Source organism: Apteryx mantelli, chromosome 6 (assembly GCF_036417845.1).
Source record: "Apteryx mantelli isolate bAptMan1 chromosome 6, bAptMan1.hap1, whole genome shotgun sequence".
In the NCBI taxonomy this organism is placed as follows: Eukaryota; Metazoa; Chordata; class Aves; order Apterygiformes; family Apterygidae; genus Apteryx; species Apteryx mantelli.
Window position 1 is genome coordinate 28,696,856 of NC_089983.1, and position 14,732 is coordinate 28,711,587.

Genomic DNA, 14,732 nt, shown 5'->3' on the forward strand with positions numbered 1-14,732 from the left:
GTTACACGTGACTCTCAAAACATGGCTTCTAGCTAAACTGGCCAGTTTCTTTTTGAGAGCGGCTACCAGACAGTCCAGCAACCTCTTGCAAGAAAGTATCTGCTTTCATTTGGAGCTCTTCCCACTTTTCTCCTTGGTCTGGTTGGGGGAAGATGTGTGTAACTCATGACATGACTCAGAGGAGTTAGATGACTTCATACACACTCTATATAGGACTAGCAGATTCTGCAAGGAAAAAAAAAAAAATCTCATTCTTTCTCCAGCTGAGTTTGGGAGAGATCAGGATCACCAGGAACAGGGCAGAAGGCAAGCACAAAGGTTGTCCGGGGTAGGACACATAAGCAAGAGAATACTGTTTATGGCATATTTCACTGTCCCTGACATTGAAACCAATTTTGCCCTCTGTGATTCTAATACACCTCTGAAACTTTAGGCTAGTGCTTTTATTGTGGTGTGTTCAGCTGCAGCCTGAAGTTGAGGTGGGAAAGAGAAGTTATTGCAATATTTAGGCCTCAGTAGGCCTTTGTGCTACAAAGGTGCTGCCTGCTGAGGTCTTTAAGAGTAGCAAAAGGACACCAGATCACTGTTCTGTGCTATGGGTAAGTACCAGTTGCCTCAAAAGCACTGTTGTGATGACATTGTAAAGGTTTAGTTTACGATCTCAAACAGTGAGACTTGTAGAGGGAGAGACACAAGCAGCAGGGAAAAACTGTCATTTTCTACAGAAAAATCTGCAAGCTCTAAGACACTATTCAGTCAAAACCCCCACTCTTCTAGCTTTTTCCCCCTATTTCAAATGGCATTCATCACAACAGAAGCAGCTAGGATGTCAGCAAACCACCAATGCCCTGCATTCAAGTAGTTCCTCTTGAAGTGGCTTTAAAGCTTCACAGAAAACACAGTGAGGCCAATCTGATTGGCTCACAACTCCCTCTTTGTTCAAAACACAATGATTTTGTGGAAATTTCTAAAAGAGAGGAATAATAAAAAAAAAAAAGTAAGTGGCCATATGGCACCTATGAAGTGTTTCTATAACAGCTTTTTTTGATTAAAAGCTTACAGGAGACATCATGAAGGGATGCGCAACTGCTCAGGCTAGCATGCCAACTACAATCTTGACATTTGCATATTCTGATTTTAGGTGTAAAAATGCAGCACAACGTTTGGCAAATAGCTTTATTTTGTTCAGACCTATTTTATAGCACCATGTCCCACTTTAGAAGGTAAATGTCTTAGGTAAATACCTTTGTAATGGCTGTGAAAACTTTTTCCAGAATAGCATTGGGCTGAGCTTTCTGTGGTCCGTTGGCTTGGACTTTAAGGCCTAAGGCACATGGTTTAGCAATGAACCTATAAGAAAAAGAAAGGTGAAAAAAGAAAACAAGTGAAATCCTTCAGTTATTTACTTCATTACTGTTATCAATCAGCAACATGCAGTAAATGTGCAAACACTATAACCCTGCCAACAAAAACAATAATTAGCCTAACAGTTCAAAAGCAAGCTCATACAGGCAATTATATCATAGAATAAGTAACATTACTTTGAAGATTGAAAGGTTCTCCACAGAGCACATGAAACAGAGGATCTTCTTTTATGTTGTGAAAAAAGAAAAGCATAAAACAAAAGCATGAGAGGAATGCCTCCTAGAAAAGCACCACAAGTAGGGCATCTTGCATAGGTGAGAAGCACAAAATATTCTCTTCCAAATAGAGCCTCTTTCATAAATCTGTTTCCAGAGTTGCTATTGCCCAAAGACTACATTTGCACAGCGGAAATTCAAATAAAGTCTTTAACACTAGCAACCACTGAAGCTGCCTAGTCAATACAATTTTGTAATCATCATATAGCTCAAATGGTGTTGAGCCATACCTCAAAGACTTTGCCTGTGAAATAAAACTTTCCTGCTAAAGCATGAATCTGTCACAGATCCAAACACCAATCACTAATTTCACCCAATTTATAAATCAGAGGTCTGATGTATTTTAGAGATGAATTGTACAGCTTCCACTCAAAGGCAACCATTCCATCAATTAAAAATTAAACTATTTGTAATTTTGAGCCTAACTCTCTGATCTCTATAAAAGCTACAAAATCTATGAAGGAATCCCGTTCATACGTGATCTGCAGAGGAATGACTCACGTCATGTCCATAGCCCAGAAGGTGCTAGCCTCCTTGCCACAGCAAGCCACGTGCGCTTGTTCACAGGCCTGTGACCTGCGCACTTCAGAAAGGAACTTTGTTTTGAACTCAACAACACACTTGAAAACAAAGGGGAAGACACTGTGAGAGGAACATACTAGTATTTATCCTTATCCCTGCTCGCAAGATGCAACTACTGCAAAGAGTCTCATTGTGAAAAACACACAGTAAAATTTGATTTGGATTAATTCAGGACACTGCCTAATAGATTATGTTTCATTACTTATATGTAAATTCTTTAGGCTCAGGTATATCTTTTTGTTTTCCATCTCTGCAGTGTCGAAAATAATCAGACTCTAATCCATAGTTACAGCTGAGAGGGAACGAGAGTAAAATAAGTTTGTACTAACTTCTAACAGGTGATGGTGGTAGCAGTAGTAACCGAAGTGAGAACTGGATCTCATCATCCTCTGAAAACCATTCAGGTTCCCAAGCTTCTAGCACCTTTGACCTAAATAATTCTTGATATGACTTTAAAGACTTTATAATTTTCTAAGATTGCATTCACCACAGCAACAGAAACAACAAACTAAGTAGTTAAGTAGCTCTATGTTCATCCATGTGAATATGACCACAAGCTCTTAAAAGATTAGGGAATTCTTATCCACGCTCAAGCACCACTTTAAGCACTTTCTTTGAGCTACAGCTGCTGTCTCTGTTAAATGTAACACAGCATAGCCGATTAAAAAGAAGCAAGTCTTACACACTATTACAGTGGTCACAGCAACATCGTTTGCTAAGGAAAGATGGCTGATACCAGACTGTGACACAACCTTTAGCAGGTTTACAACTTTACAGAACAAGCATCCTGTTAAAATAAATAAATAAATAAGCCAGAAGAAAATCTGTATTTAGAATATGCTGTTTACACTTACACAGTGCTTTCATGAGCAATTTTTTCCAAGAAAACATTCTTGATGCATTGCTGAAACATTCCTATCCAAGAGCTAATCCTAAATCTTGAAATCATTTTGGTGACTATTTGCAGGGAGGAAAAAAAAAAAAGTCACACATCTGAAGATACCTGTAGTATGATCGGTGAACTTGTTATTTGATCTTTGTATCTTTTAAGAGAAAATACTTATTATACTCCATAAAAGCTTGGTCACAATCTGCCTCAGCTGCAGATTCTCACCACATTGCTACCACCATAGCAGCAACCACATCAGTGACACTGTATCAGCTTTACATTTCCCACTTTAAGGACATGATGCTTTCACTGCTGAGTCTAGTTTTCTGCTTATAAAGGAGAAGCGTGTAAGCTTTATACATATATGTAATATGTGAATACACAATTTGTATATTAACTACACCTAAAACTTGGTACATTACTTAAAGTATAAGGGATATATAAAATCTGCTTATACTAAAATTAGAGGAAGTTTTTCATTTAATACAAGGAAACAAAGTAAGAAGTGATAAATGTATTCTCTAGCTCAACATATACGTAATCAAACCAGTGTTGGCCACTGCTGTTATCTGATAACGAACAAGATGCTGATGAAGAAGCTAACGTGACTACTGTAAAAAGAGTCTCACAGAGCCAGATGGAGTTCACAGAAGCAATGAAAATGCATGTAGAGTTTTATTTCAGAAATGCACTTTTTAATTCTGGTCTAAGGACCTGTAAGATACTTCTAGCCAAGAAACAAAAGGACTGAGAATTTTGGAATCTATGTTCATGTCTTGTATTGAAAAATTGAAAACAAACTAACAAAACCTCCAGTCTTTACCATTAAATACGTTCATCTAATTTCCTGAAGAGAAGGCAACAAAGTCAGAAAAAAGAAAAGCTTAAGACAGACAGTAAAGAGAATGTCAATCAGTGTTCAAGCTAATTTTACAAAGCCCTTTAAGCAAACACTTATAAATAGAGACAAGATAGAGGAGAGCTGTAGGTGGAATAAAATAAATAAAAAATGAAAGACAACTCCATCACCTTCATGCCTTCACACAGAAATGCAAGCTCAGCCTTTGCTATCAACAGTGACATCAAGAAACATTCACTAAATAAATACAAGAGAAGATAAAAATTATTCAGACTGATTTTTCTAGTCACTTGCAAAGTCAGTACCCTTTGAAGTAAAACTTGATTGTGTGCATGTGTGTGCACATGCGCACATATGCATGCCTGAAAGCCATCTTTCAGCTTCTTTTCTCCTTCTGCTGAGTGAAGGAATGAGACAGCTATGAAATAACAGCACTCCAATAGCAAGGGAGTTCTGTAAACATGCTATTTTAAAAGAAAATACACACCAAATGCAAAAAACATACATTCAATTTGTAAAAGTCAAAAGCCAGGTGGAAAAAGTCGCACCTTGTAGAATTTTACTAGCTGTAAGTCCAACCAGCTTCATGCTGAGCTCATCTTCAGTTAAGTCTAAGCAAACAAGCTGGGAAGTATAATCTTAAAATGACATGTTATCTTGCTAATGAACAGTCTGGCTAAATACAGGAGAAAGGACAGATACAGTGTTTGTCTAGATTTTAAAAAGAGAGAAGAATTCCAGTATAGATGTTATACACATTATCTAAACTGAAATACATTTTCTACTTCAATTTTGTATTTTCTAAATAGCAATATAAATTTTTATGCTGTTGCTGCTTATGTTCTGCTTTTGAAAAAAGCTTTAAAAATGCCACAAAAAAAAATCAACATAATTCTCATCAACAGTTTTCTATAATAATTTTTAATAGATTCATAAATGAAGCAAAACAGAATTCATGTTTAATACCATACAAACAATGAGTATTTTGCCAAACACTGTTTCTTAAAAGCACTACTCATTTTCTTCCAATTTACTAACACTATGTGATACTCAATTCCACAAATTCCAAAAAACATTCATGTTTGATACCCGTACAAACTCTGAGTGTTTGGCCAAACACTGTATTTCTCAAAGGCACTATTCATTTTTTCCATTTTTACAAACTGTGCTATTCAATTCCCTAAACTGTCTTACTGAAACCTATGGGACTATTTATTGCATAAGGTATTGCAATTAAGAGGAAAGAAGTGTTGTGTAAGAGTAAGAGCAGCAGAACTGAATACATTACTAGCTTTGCTCTTTAATACATCTAAATCTAAACAAATCCCACACCAGTATTGCTGTTAAGCTGATTTCAGTTAAGTTGAAATGCAAGCTGTTGTCGATTACATAGAAATTAAAGAACAGGCATTTTTTGTTAAATGAAGCCCCATCTATTCTGGATCTCGAAAGATCTAGAGATGAGAGAACAAAAGAAACAAGGCAATTAAACTTAGAATTTCAGAATCTTTTTAAAGGCAACTTCCTCATTCACAGTTTAAAGCCACATTTAATAAAAAAATAAAAACAAAAACTCACAGACAACCAGTTCAGATAACACAGGTTATTGTAGAGTATCCAAGGGGGAAGCACTCAGCTTTTGCATGCCAATAAATACTGTCCTGTCTGTTTAAAAATGACAAGTATTTACACATATTGTATAACACCTGAAGGCAGCTCCTGTTTTGCATTTTGAATTCCGCATATATTTCTCAACTATTTACAATAGCGAGCGAGAGCAAAAGTGAGGCCTCATACACCCTGCTCCATGCTTGGAGATCAGTTCTTCTCTACAACAGGCTCAAGAAATCTTCAGCAAAATGACACCCCTCGGCAGACCATAAACAAGGAGCAATGCTTCACCAAAAGTATGTAAATTTGATTAAGAACAGCTACCATTTTTGGTTTCCCACTTGCCCTTTAGCAAATGCCAACTAGATGAACACAGCTGCTATTATGAGAGAGAGAAACAAGTGGAAATAAGAAACGTAAAGAAAGAAAGAAACAACTGCTTTTGCCCTGCTGAAGGAAGTTAAATACTAATTTTACAGAATTTACTCTCTGTATCGATTACAATGGATACAATGCTGTATAAAAAGAGAAGAATTCCCTCCTTCAATCCTAATTAAAATGAAGACAATAAGCTCAGATCCATCAGAAGCCATTCCCATTGCCCTACACTAGGTATACTAATTCCTCATACCCATAAAATTACAGTTTAAAAATATGCTGGCTCCACATTCTGGACACTCCACGCCCCACAAAAGTTTCTCTTTAGAAACAGCAATGGGCAAGATACTTAATGAACAAAAAACATCATGGACACATCAATTGAAAAATGTAAACACAGCTAAAAAAGCCCTTAATGAAAGAGTAAGGGAAATGTCTCCACGATTCATATAGTTTTTCTATTCTCCTCTATTTCCTTTATTGGGTGTCTGAACCTTAGTAATTGATTACTCTAACCCTTTTAGCTTACTGCTATTACATTATTTGAATCCCAGAACTGACTAGAAATGTTAGTGTTGACCATCCTTATCCTTTGAGGCTGATGGTCATTAGCACTAGCAAAGTCTGCATTTAATAAATAATTTTTAAAAGCATCAAGTGAAGGAGATGGAGAAAAGTAAAAGGATTTTTTTTGTGATTCTCTGCATTTTACTAGAAATCAAATGAACACATACTGAAGGGGTTGATAAACCGTCCAATGTAATGAAACCAGCCAGACTTCCAAAAAGTCAGATACATGTAACATACAGAAGAAAGAAGAAAGCAGCAGAAGAAAGTTTTGCTGTGAAACAGTTCTGAAACTGAAGTCATACAATGCACTATAAAATCACTTCATACCACACAAAAAGAGTGGATTCCCACACTGAAATAACTGCTCTTTAACCAGTCAGTAAATGTGATTCTCGACTGGATCGTTTCTTGGATGTGCGCATTGCAGAGGTGTCTTTTGGCTGAGGATAGTCACATGCTCCTAGATACTCACAACTGGCCTGCTAAGGTAGGAGGCCAAACAAATAGCTTTGCTCAAACATGTATTCACAAACAGGTGAACTCTCTCTAGAGAGGCACACAAAGGTAAAAGAAGATCTGTGAAAACAGTATAAAAAAATTAAAAATTACAAAAAAGGTAAGGTGTGATCTTTGCCCTGGATCCTTTCAGAGACTAACATACATCTCTCCTTTGGTCACCTGGGGCAAATACAAACACTCCACTGAAAAGTAGGTCAAGATCCTTGCCACAAATTGAATTTAAAGTGTCTCTTCAATATAAATTATAAGTACGTAACAGTTAAAAAAAAAAGGCAGAAGTGTTCCCAAGTCAAAACTGAATACAGCGATACATCTTTGCCTTCTAAAATGATGAGAAATTCCTTCATTAAACCAGTCAAGACACTGGAAATGTGCCTGCAGAGCCCTCCTACATCACCTTAATACGATGTTTCCATACTCACAGGTCATCTGCCACTTCTGAGGTGACCACAAGTCAGTCTTTGGCAAATCAGCGTTAGCAGTTTCTCAGCAGCTTAGAAGATGTGCCACTTCAGCATAGCCCACAGCAGGTAAATAGGGATAACAGGTTTTTTTTAAATAGCCTAAAAAGTCAGCAAGAATTAAGGCTTTCTATCCAGGGCCACAAAATATATTAACCTAACTGAGCTAATGAATATTTAATTCATGTAATTGAAAATACATTTTTAAATGTACAGGGAGAAATAAAGAAAATACTCAATAGCTTGTCCTAAACGTTCAGTTTAAGAAATAACAGTCTTAAAGTAATTGGCAATGTTAGTTGGCAGGTGATATATGTTAACCAGTTCAAAGGTTTGGATTACTTCCCATTGCCTTTTAAGTGATAAAACTGTACTACTTTATAACACTTATTTGTCAAATGTTTCTGCTCTATTAGAATCTCATTCATTCCACTAAAATTCTCTCTCACAAGACAGTAAGAATCAAGACATTGAAAACCACAAAACTTTTTTCATTTTTAATGAAACTGTAAGCTTAAAAACAAACAAACAGACCGCGCACATACCACACAGGTTGTTAAGAAAGGGACCCAGAAAAGGGTCAGAAACTGAAAATAAACTTTTTTTTCCCTCAGGATAGGCAGAACAAACAAAAATTCTGCTGCATATTTTCATATAACTTTTCTACTGTGAAGGATGACAACTTAGTATCTGTTCCTTGATTTTACTCTACTGTCCTAATATAATCTGCAATAAAAGCTGTTGAACTCATGCCCAACAAGTTTTACAAAAGGATAAGGACACAATTATACATTAAAGAGAATCTAAATCAAGATTATATTTTTTGCTGTAGATTAAAAATGTTGTTTTAAACCTCTGTGCTCAAACCTAAAAAAAAAAAAAAACAAACCACACAACACCATCGCAAGGGAGGGAACTGAAAGAAGTCTTATTAGACTCCAAACCCAGGAATCACTGCCAATAAAATATGCTTAGAACTTTTTTTGATTTACATACTTCTCCTATCAGCTGAAAATGTTGTCTTTCCATTGACATGTAATGTTTTGAATGCTGCAGCATGTCAAGAAACTTTCTGAAAGCTGTTCAATTTTTAATTTAAACCTTTCAAAATAACTATGCTGAGACAAGTGACCTGTTTGACGACCTTGAGATATTTCCCAGGAGTTGTAGGCAAAGATTGAATTCTTTTCAGTTTCTGATCTACCAGTGTCATTTCTTAGTTTTGAATGAACCCTCTTCATGCTCTTGAGTCTTATTAAAGCAATGACATTTTCTTCTTTTTCTGTCTAGGTGTAACAAATTTTAAGGGCTAAAAGTCTCTGAAAAATCTTCTCCCCACAAACTACAAAACACTTTTTCTCTGAGGTGTTTCTAGCACCGAAAGCATGCTTTTTCCCCCTCACTTACAACTTTACTTTGCAACTAACTTCAGTGTGGAAGCACACTCGCAAATTTTCATCAGTGCAAGTGAGAAAAAGCTAAGCTAGTGCACTCAACATTTGTTAAATCTGTTTGTTGACTGTAACTTAAACCATTTCATTTTGTCTTTAATTTTCATTATTGGTAGGTCATATTATGGGCCAAAGAGCAGGATTAACGGCCTCTTATTACAGACCAAACCTTAAACAGTCTGTCAGCTGACAAGCAATCTATATTCCTGGCAAGGTACCTCAGTCTAGCACAAAGCATCTGCACAAAATCACTCTGAGACTGCTCCTACATGATTTGTGCTAATAGAGTCAAGCTTTCATGAAGCCATTAGGCAGAACACGGTTACAAAGTCCCCATGAACACTGAGAATATGCATTTTTGCTTTAGCCTTTCACACCCAAAAGAACAGTAGAGTGAGTTCTCCACAAGTGCACGAGGAGAGTTTGGATCTCCCCATCCTGTGCTGAGGGTGCATCTACACAGAGAAATTTAGGGAAATTCAGGCGAATCAGAAGTTTGCAGAGCATTTCTGAGTGTAATGAACTCTAATTTGAGCTTAGTGGTAAATTCTGATTACATACACCCAGCCATCACTGTGAACCTAGTAAAAAATTTCATTTGGATGAAGGTGCTGCATAGCACATAAAAGATTGGCTGGTGTTGCTAACACCAGCCAATTGTGAGTACCATAACGAAAAGTGAGCAAGATATTTATGCAAAGTCAGTATTTCTGTCAAATCTCATTATTTCCTATTAGTATATTCCTAAATATCAGGAAAAGAAATTACAAACAGCTAAAATTCCTTTCTGTGCTAGAGAGGTGCCCAATTCTGCTTTGAAGAGTCAGACTCTCCTTTTGAAAGACTGACGCAGAACAGATTTTCCCACCTCATCTACTTGATGCTCTCTAAACATAGATTATTCGAGATATTTATGATTGAGACTATCTAACCTGTTAGGACATTGCTTGCTGTTTTTAAACAGAAATTTACTCTAAGTGTGAACAAAATAGGCTTGTTTCTGAGTGGACATTCAATAGATTACTACCACAACAGAGATAAAAACAGTTGCTGAATTTGTTTTATGTTATTTTTGTGTAGCTGACCTGTTTTTTTATTACTTATAAAAAGCGGAAAATCTTAACAGTCCTAGGACAAATTCAGCAGGTAGGTAGGCTAGTGACTTCTGTATACATACCCCAGCACCGATTTTGGCTTTATCACAGAATCACAGAATCACAGAATCGCTGAGGTTGGAAGGGACCTCTGGAGATCATCTAGTCCAACCCCCCTCCTCAAGCAGCGTCACCTAGAGCACATTGCACAGGATTGCATCCAGGCGCATTTTGAATATCTCCAGAGAAGGAGACTCCACCACCTCTCGGGGCAACCTGTTCCAGTGCTCTGTCACCCTCACAGTGAAAAAGTTTTTCCTCATGTTAAGATGGAAGTGTCTGTGTTTCAGTTTGTGCCCATTGCCTCGCGTCCTGTCGCTCGGCACCACTGAAAAGAGTCTGGTCCCATCCTCTCGACACCCTCCCTTCAGATACTTGTACACATTGATAAGATCTCCTCTCAGCCTTCTCTTCTCCAAGCTAAACAGGCCAAGCTCTCTCAGCCTTTCCTCATAAGAGAGATGCTCCAGTCCCCTAATCATCTTTGTGGCCCTTCGCTGGACTTGCTCCAGTAGTGCCACATCCCTCTTGTACTGGGGAGCCCAGAACTGGACGCAGTACTCCAGATGTGGCCTCACCAGGGCTGAGTAGAGGGGGAGAATCACCTCCCTCGACCTGCTGGCAACACTCTTCCTGATGCACCCCAGCATACCATTGGCCTTCTTGGCCACAAGGGCACATTGCTGCCTCATGCTTAACTTGGTGTCCACCAGCACTCCCAGGTCCTTCTCAGCAGAGCTGCTTTCCAGCAGGTCAACCCCCAACCTGTACTGGTGCATGGAGTTATTCCTCCCTAGGTGCAGGACCCTGCACTTGCCTTTGTTGAACTTCATGAGGTTCCTCTCTGCCCACCTCTCCAGCCTGTCCAGGTCTCTCTGAATGGCAGCACAGCCCTCTGGTGTATCAGCCACTCCTCCCAGTTTTGTATCATCAGCAAACTTGCTGAGGGTGCACTCTGTGCCTTCATCCAGGTCACTGATGAAGAAGTTGAACAAGACTGGACCCAGTACTGACCCCTGGGGGACACCGCTAGCTACAGGCCTCCAACTAGACTCTGTGCCACTGATCACAACTCTCTGAGCTCTGCCATTCAGCCAGTTCTCAAGCCACCTCACTGTCCACTCATCTAGCCCACACTTCCTGAGCTTGTCTATGAGGATGTTATGGGAGACAGTGTCAAAAGCCTTGCTGGAGTCAAGGGAGACAACATCCACTGCTCTCCCCTCATCTACCCAGCCAGTCATTCCATCATAGAAGGCTATCAGATTGGTTAGGCATGATTTCCCCTTGGTGAAGCCATGCTGACTACTCCTGATCACCTTCTTTTCCTCCACATGCATGGAGATGGCTTCCAGGATGAGCTGCTCCATCACCTTTCCAGGGATGCAGGTGAGGCTGACAGGCCTGTAGTTCCCTGGGTCCTCCTTCTTGCCCTTTTTGAAGACTGGGGTGACAATGGCTTTCTTCCAGTCCTCAGGCACCTCTCCTGTTCTCCATGACCTTTTGAAGATGATGGAGAGTGGCTTAGCAATAATGTCCACCAGCTCCCTCAGCACTCGTGGGTGCATCCCATCAGGGCCCATGGATTTGTGGGTGTCAAGTTTGCTTAAATGATCTCTAACCCACTCCTCCTCCACCAAGGGAAAGTCTTCCTTCCTCCAGACTTTCTCTCTTGCCTCCAGGATCTGGGGTTCCTGAGGGCTGGCCTGAGCAGTAAAGACTGAAGCAAAGGCGGCATTCAGTAACTCTGCCTTCTCTGCATCCTTCGTCACCAGGGCACCCACCCCATTCAGCAAAGGGCCCACATTTTCCCTAGTCTTCCTCTTGCTACTGATGTATTTGAAGAAGCCCTTCTTGCTGTCCTTGACATCTCTCGCCAGATTTAATTCCAAACGGGCCTTAGCCTTCCTCGTTGCATCCCTGCATACTCTCACAACATTCCTATATTCCTCCCAAGTGGCCTGTCCCCCTTTCCACTTTCTGTAGACTTCCTTCTTCTGGTTGAGTTTTGCCAGGAGCTCCTTGCTCATCCATGCAGGTCTCCTCCCTCCTTTGCTTGACTTCCTACTCATAGGGATGCACTGCTCTTGAGCCTGGAGGAAGTGATGTTTGAATATTAACCAGCTCTCTTGAACGCCCCTTCCTTCTAGGGCCCTAACCCATGGGATTCCTCCAAGTAGGTCCCTGAAGAGGCCAAAGTTTGCTCTCCTGAAGTCCAGGGTTGCGATCCTACTTGGTGCCCTGCTGCCTCCTCGCAGGATCCTGAACTCCACCATCTCATGGTCACTGCAGCCAAGGCAGCCCCCAACCTTCACATCTTCCACCAGTCCTTCTTTGTTTGTTAGTACGAGGTCCAGCAGCACACCTCTCCTCCTTGGCTCCTCCACCACCTGTGTCAAGAAGTTGTCACCAATGCTCTGCAGGAACCTCCAGGACTGTTTGTGCCTAGCTGTGTTGTCTTTCCAGCAGATATCGGGGTGGTTGGAGTACCCCATGAGAACCAGGGCCTGGGATCGTGAGGCTACTTCCAGCTGTCTGTAGAAGGCCTCATCGACTTCCTCATCCTGATCAGGTGGCCTGTAGTAAACACCCACAACAGTGTCACCTCTGTTAGCCTGCCCTTTGATCCTTACCCATAAGCTCTCGACTCGCTCTTCATCCACCCCTAGGCACAGCTCAATACATTCCAGTTGCTCTCTCACATAAAGAGCAACTCCACCACCTCGCTTTCCTGGCCTGTCTTTCCTAAAAAGCACATAGCCATCCATGACAGCACTCCAGTCATGCGAGCTGTCCCACCATGTCTCTGTAATGGCAATGAGATCATGGCCCTGCGACCGCACACATATCTCTAGTTCTTCCTGTTTGTTCCCCAAGCTGCGTGCATTGGTGTACAGGCATTTCAGAGAGGTGATCGAGCATGCAGGTTTCCCAGGAGGGGTAAAAGAGGATCCTCCATAGCCACATCCCATGCGCACTTCCCTGGCTGCATTCACCTGATGGAGGCGTCCTGACTTGAGCAGTCTTTTGCCAGCTACCCTGACACTATAACTCTCCCCTTCCCCCATCTTTCCTAGTTTAAAGCCCTCCTTACCAGGTTGGCCAACCTGTTGGCAAAGACCTGTGTGCCCCGCCTCGTGAGGTGGATCCCATCTCTCGCCATCAGTTGTCGATCTTCAAACAGGGTCCCATGGTCGTAGAAACCAAAACCCTGTTGCCAATACCAGCGGCGCAGCCAGTCGTTAACCTGGAAAGTCCGTCTCCTCCTCCTCTCATCCATCCCCCTCACTGGCAGGATTGAGGAGAAGATGACCTGGGCTCCCAGACCCTTGACCACCATCCCCAGAGCTCTGAAATCCTGCTTGATGGTCTCCAGTTTGCCCTTGGTGTCATTGGCGCCCACATGGAAGAGCAGCAGTGGGTAATAGTCCGAAGCATGGACAAGCCTTGGCAGTCTTTGCATGACATCTCTCACACGAGCCCCTGGCAGGCCACAAACCTCTCTAGACATGAGGTCAGGTCGGCAGATATATGCCTCCGTCCCCTGTAGCAGGGAGTCCCCCACAACAATCACCCGCCGCTTTTTCCGGGTGTTCCGGCAGGGCACAGGGTCTGTTGTCCCAGGTACTTCCCTTGCAGCCATGCCTATCTCCTCCTCATCCTGGAGGGCACTAAACCTGTTCTTCAGCTTCAGGTCTTCAGGAGGAGTAGGAGCCTTTCTCCTCCCACGAGCAGTGACCAGTTTCCAGCCTTCTTCTACGATGTTATGATGTACCGTTTCACACGGCACAGAGCCCTCTGGCAACTCCACTGCTGCAGGGGGTTGGGACTCCTGGAGCTGCACAGTCTCCGAGAATACCCTGTCTATCTCTTGCTCTGCTTCCCGGATGCTGCGCAGCCTACTGACCTCCTCCCGTAACTCCCTTACCTGACGACACAGCTCGTCAACAGCAGCACACCTCCTGCAGGAGAGCTGGCTGCCAGCCCAGGCCTCCCGGAGAGGCCCCAAGCACTCCCTGCAGCCTGAGACCTGGAGAGCTGCATCTACTGTCAGAGGGTCGGTCTGGGTCCAAGCCTCTGACACAGCAACTCCAACAGCCGCTGGGGAACGCGCTCTGCGGCGTGTCACGACCATACTTGAGGAAGTGTACGCCACAGGGAACAGAAACAAAGGTCCCTTCGCGCGTCCTTTCGCACGCCCTTCTGCGCGAACTGCTGTGCAAACTGCTGCGTCTGTTCGCTGCCTCTGCGCAAACTGCTGCGTCTGTTCGCTGCCTCTGTTCGCTGCGCTCTGGGAGCTGTGCTCTAGGCCTGGCTCTTATATAGGCCTCTCCCTAGCACTGACTCACAGGGTGCTTGACCGCCCAATCAAGGGCCACTGGGATCAAAGGCCCCAACCCCCTCTGGTCAGGGGCTATTTCCCAACATCTTCAACTATGGAAGAAACACCGGGTTAGAATGTCTGAACCACCGGCACGAGCTCTAACTCTGTTAACGTGATTAACGATCATGTTAGATTAACATCTATACAGAGAAGTCAGGTTCACTGAAATTTGTTGGCTGCTTTGAGAAATGGGTCACAACTCTTGTAATGAAACCTTCCAAGCGTAAGGACCTG

The 14,732-nt window shown here is 41.9% G+C and overlaps 1 protein-coding gene across 1 annotated transcript in view; it reads right to left on the reverse strand.

Moving 5' to 3' along the window:
* The window catches only part of CERS6 (ceramide synthase 6), a 139,039-nt gene that overhangs the window by 90,100 nt on the left and 34,207 nt on the right, over positions 1-14,732 (reverse strand). The window contains exon 2 of the mRNA XM_067298538.1: positions 1,245-1,350. Coding sequence (XP_067154639.1) covers positions 1,245-1,350 — 106 coding nt within the window. The remainder of the gene's footprint in view (positions 1-1,244; positions 1,351-14,732) is intronic.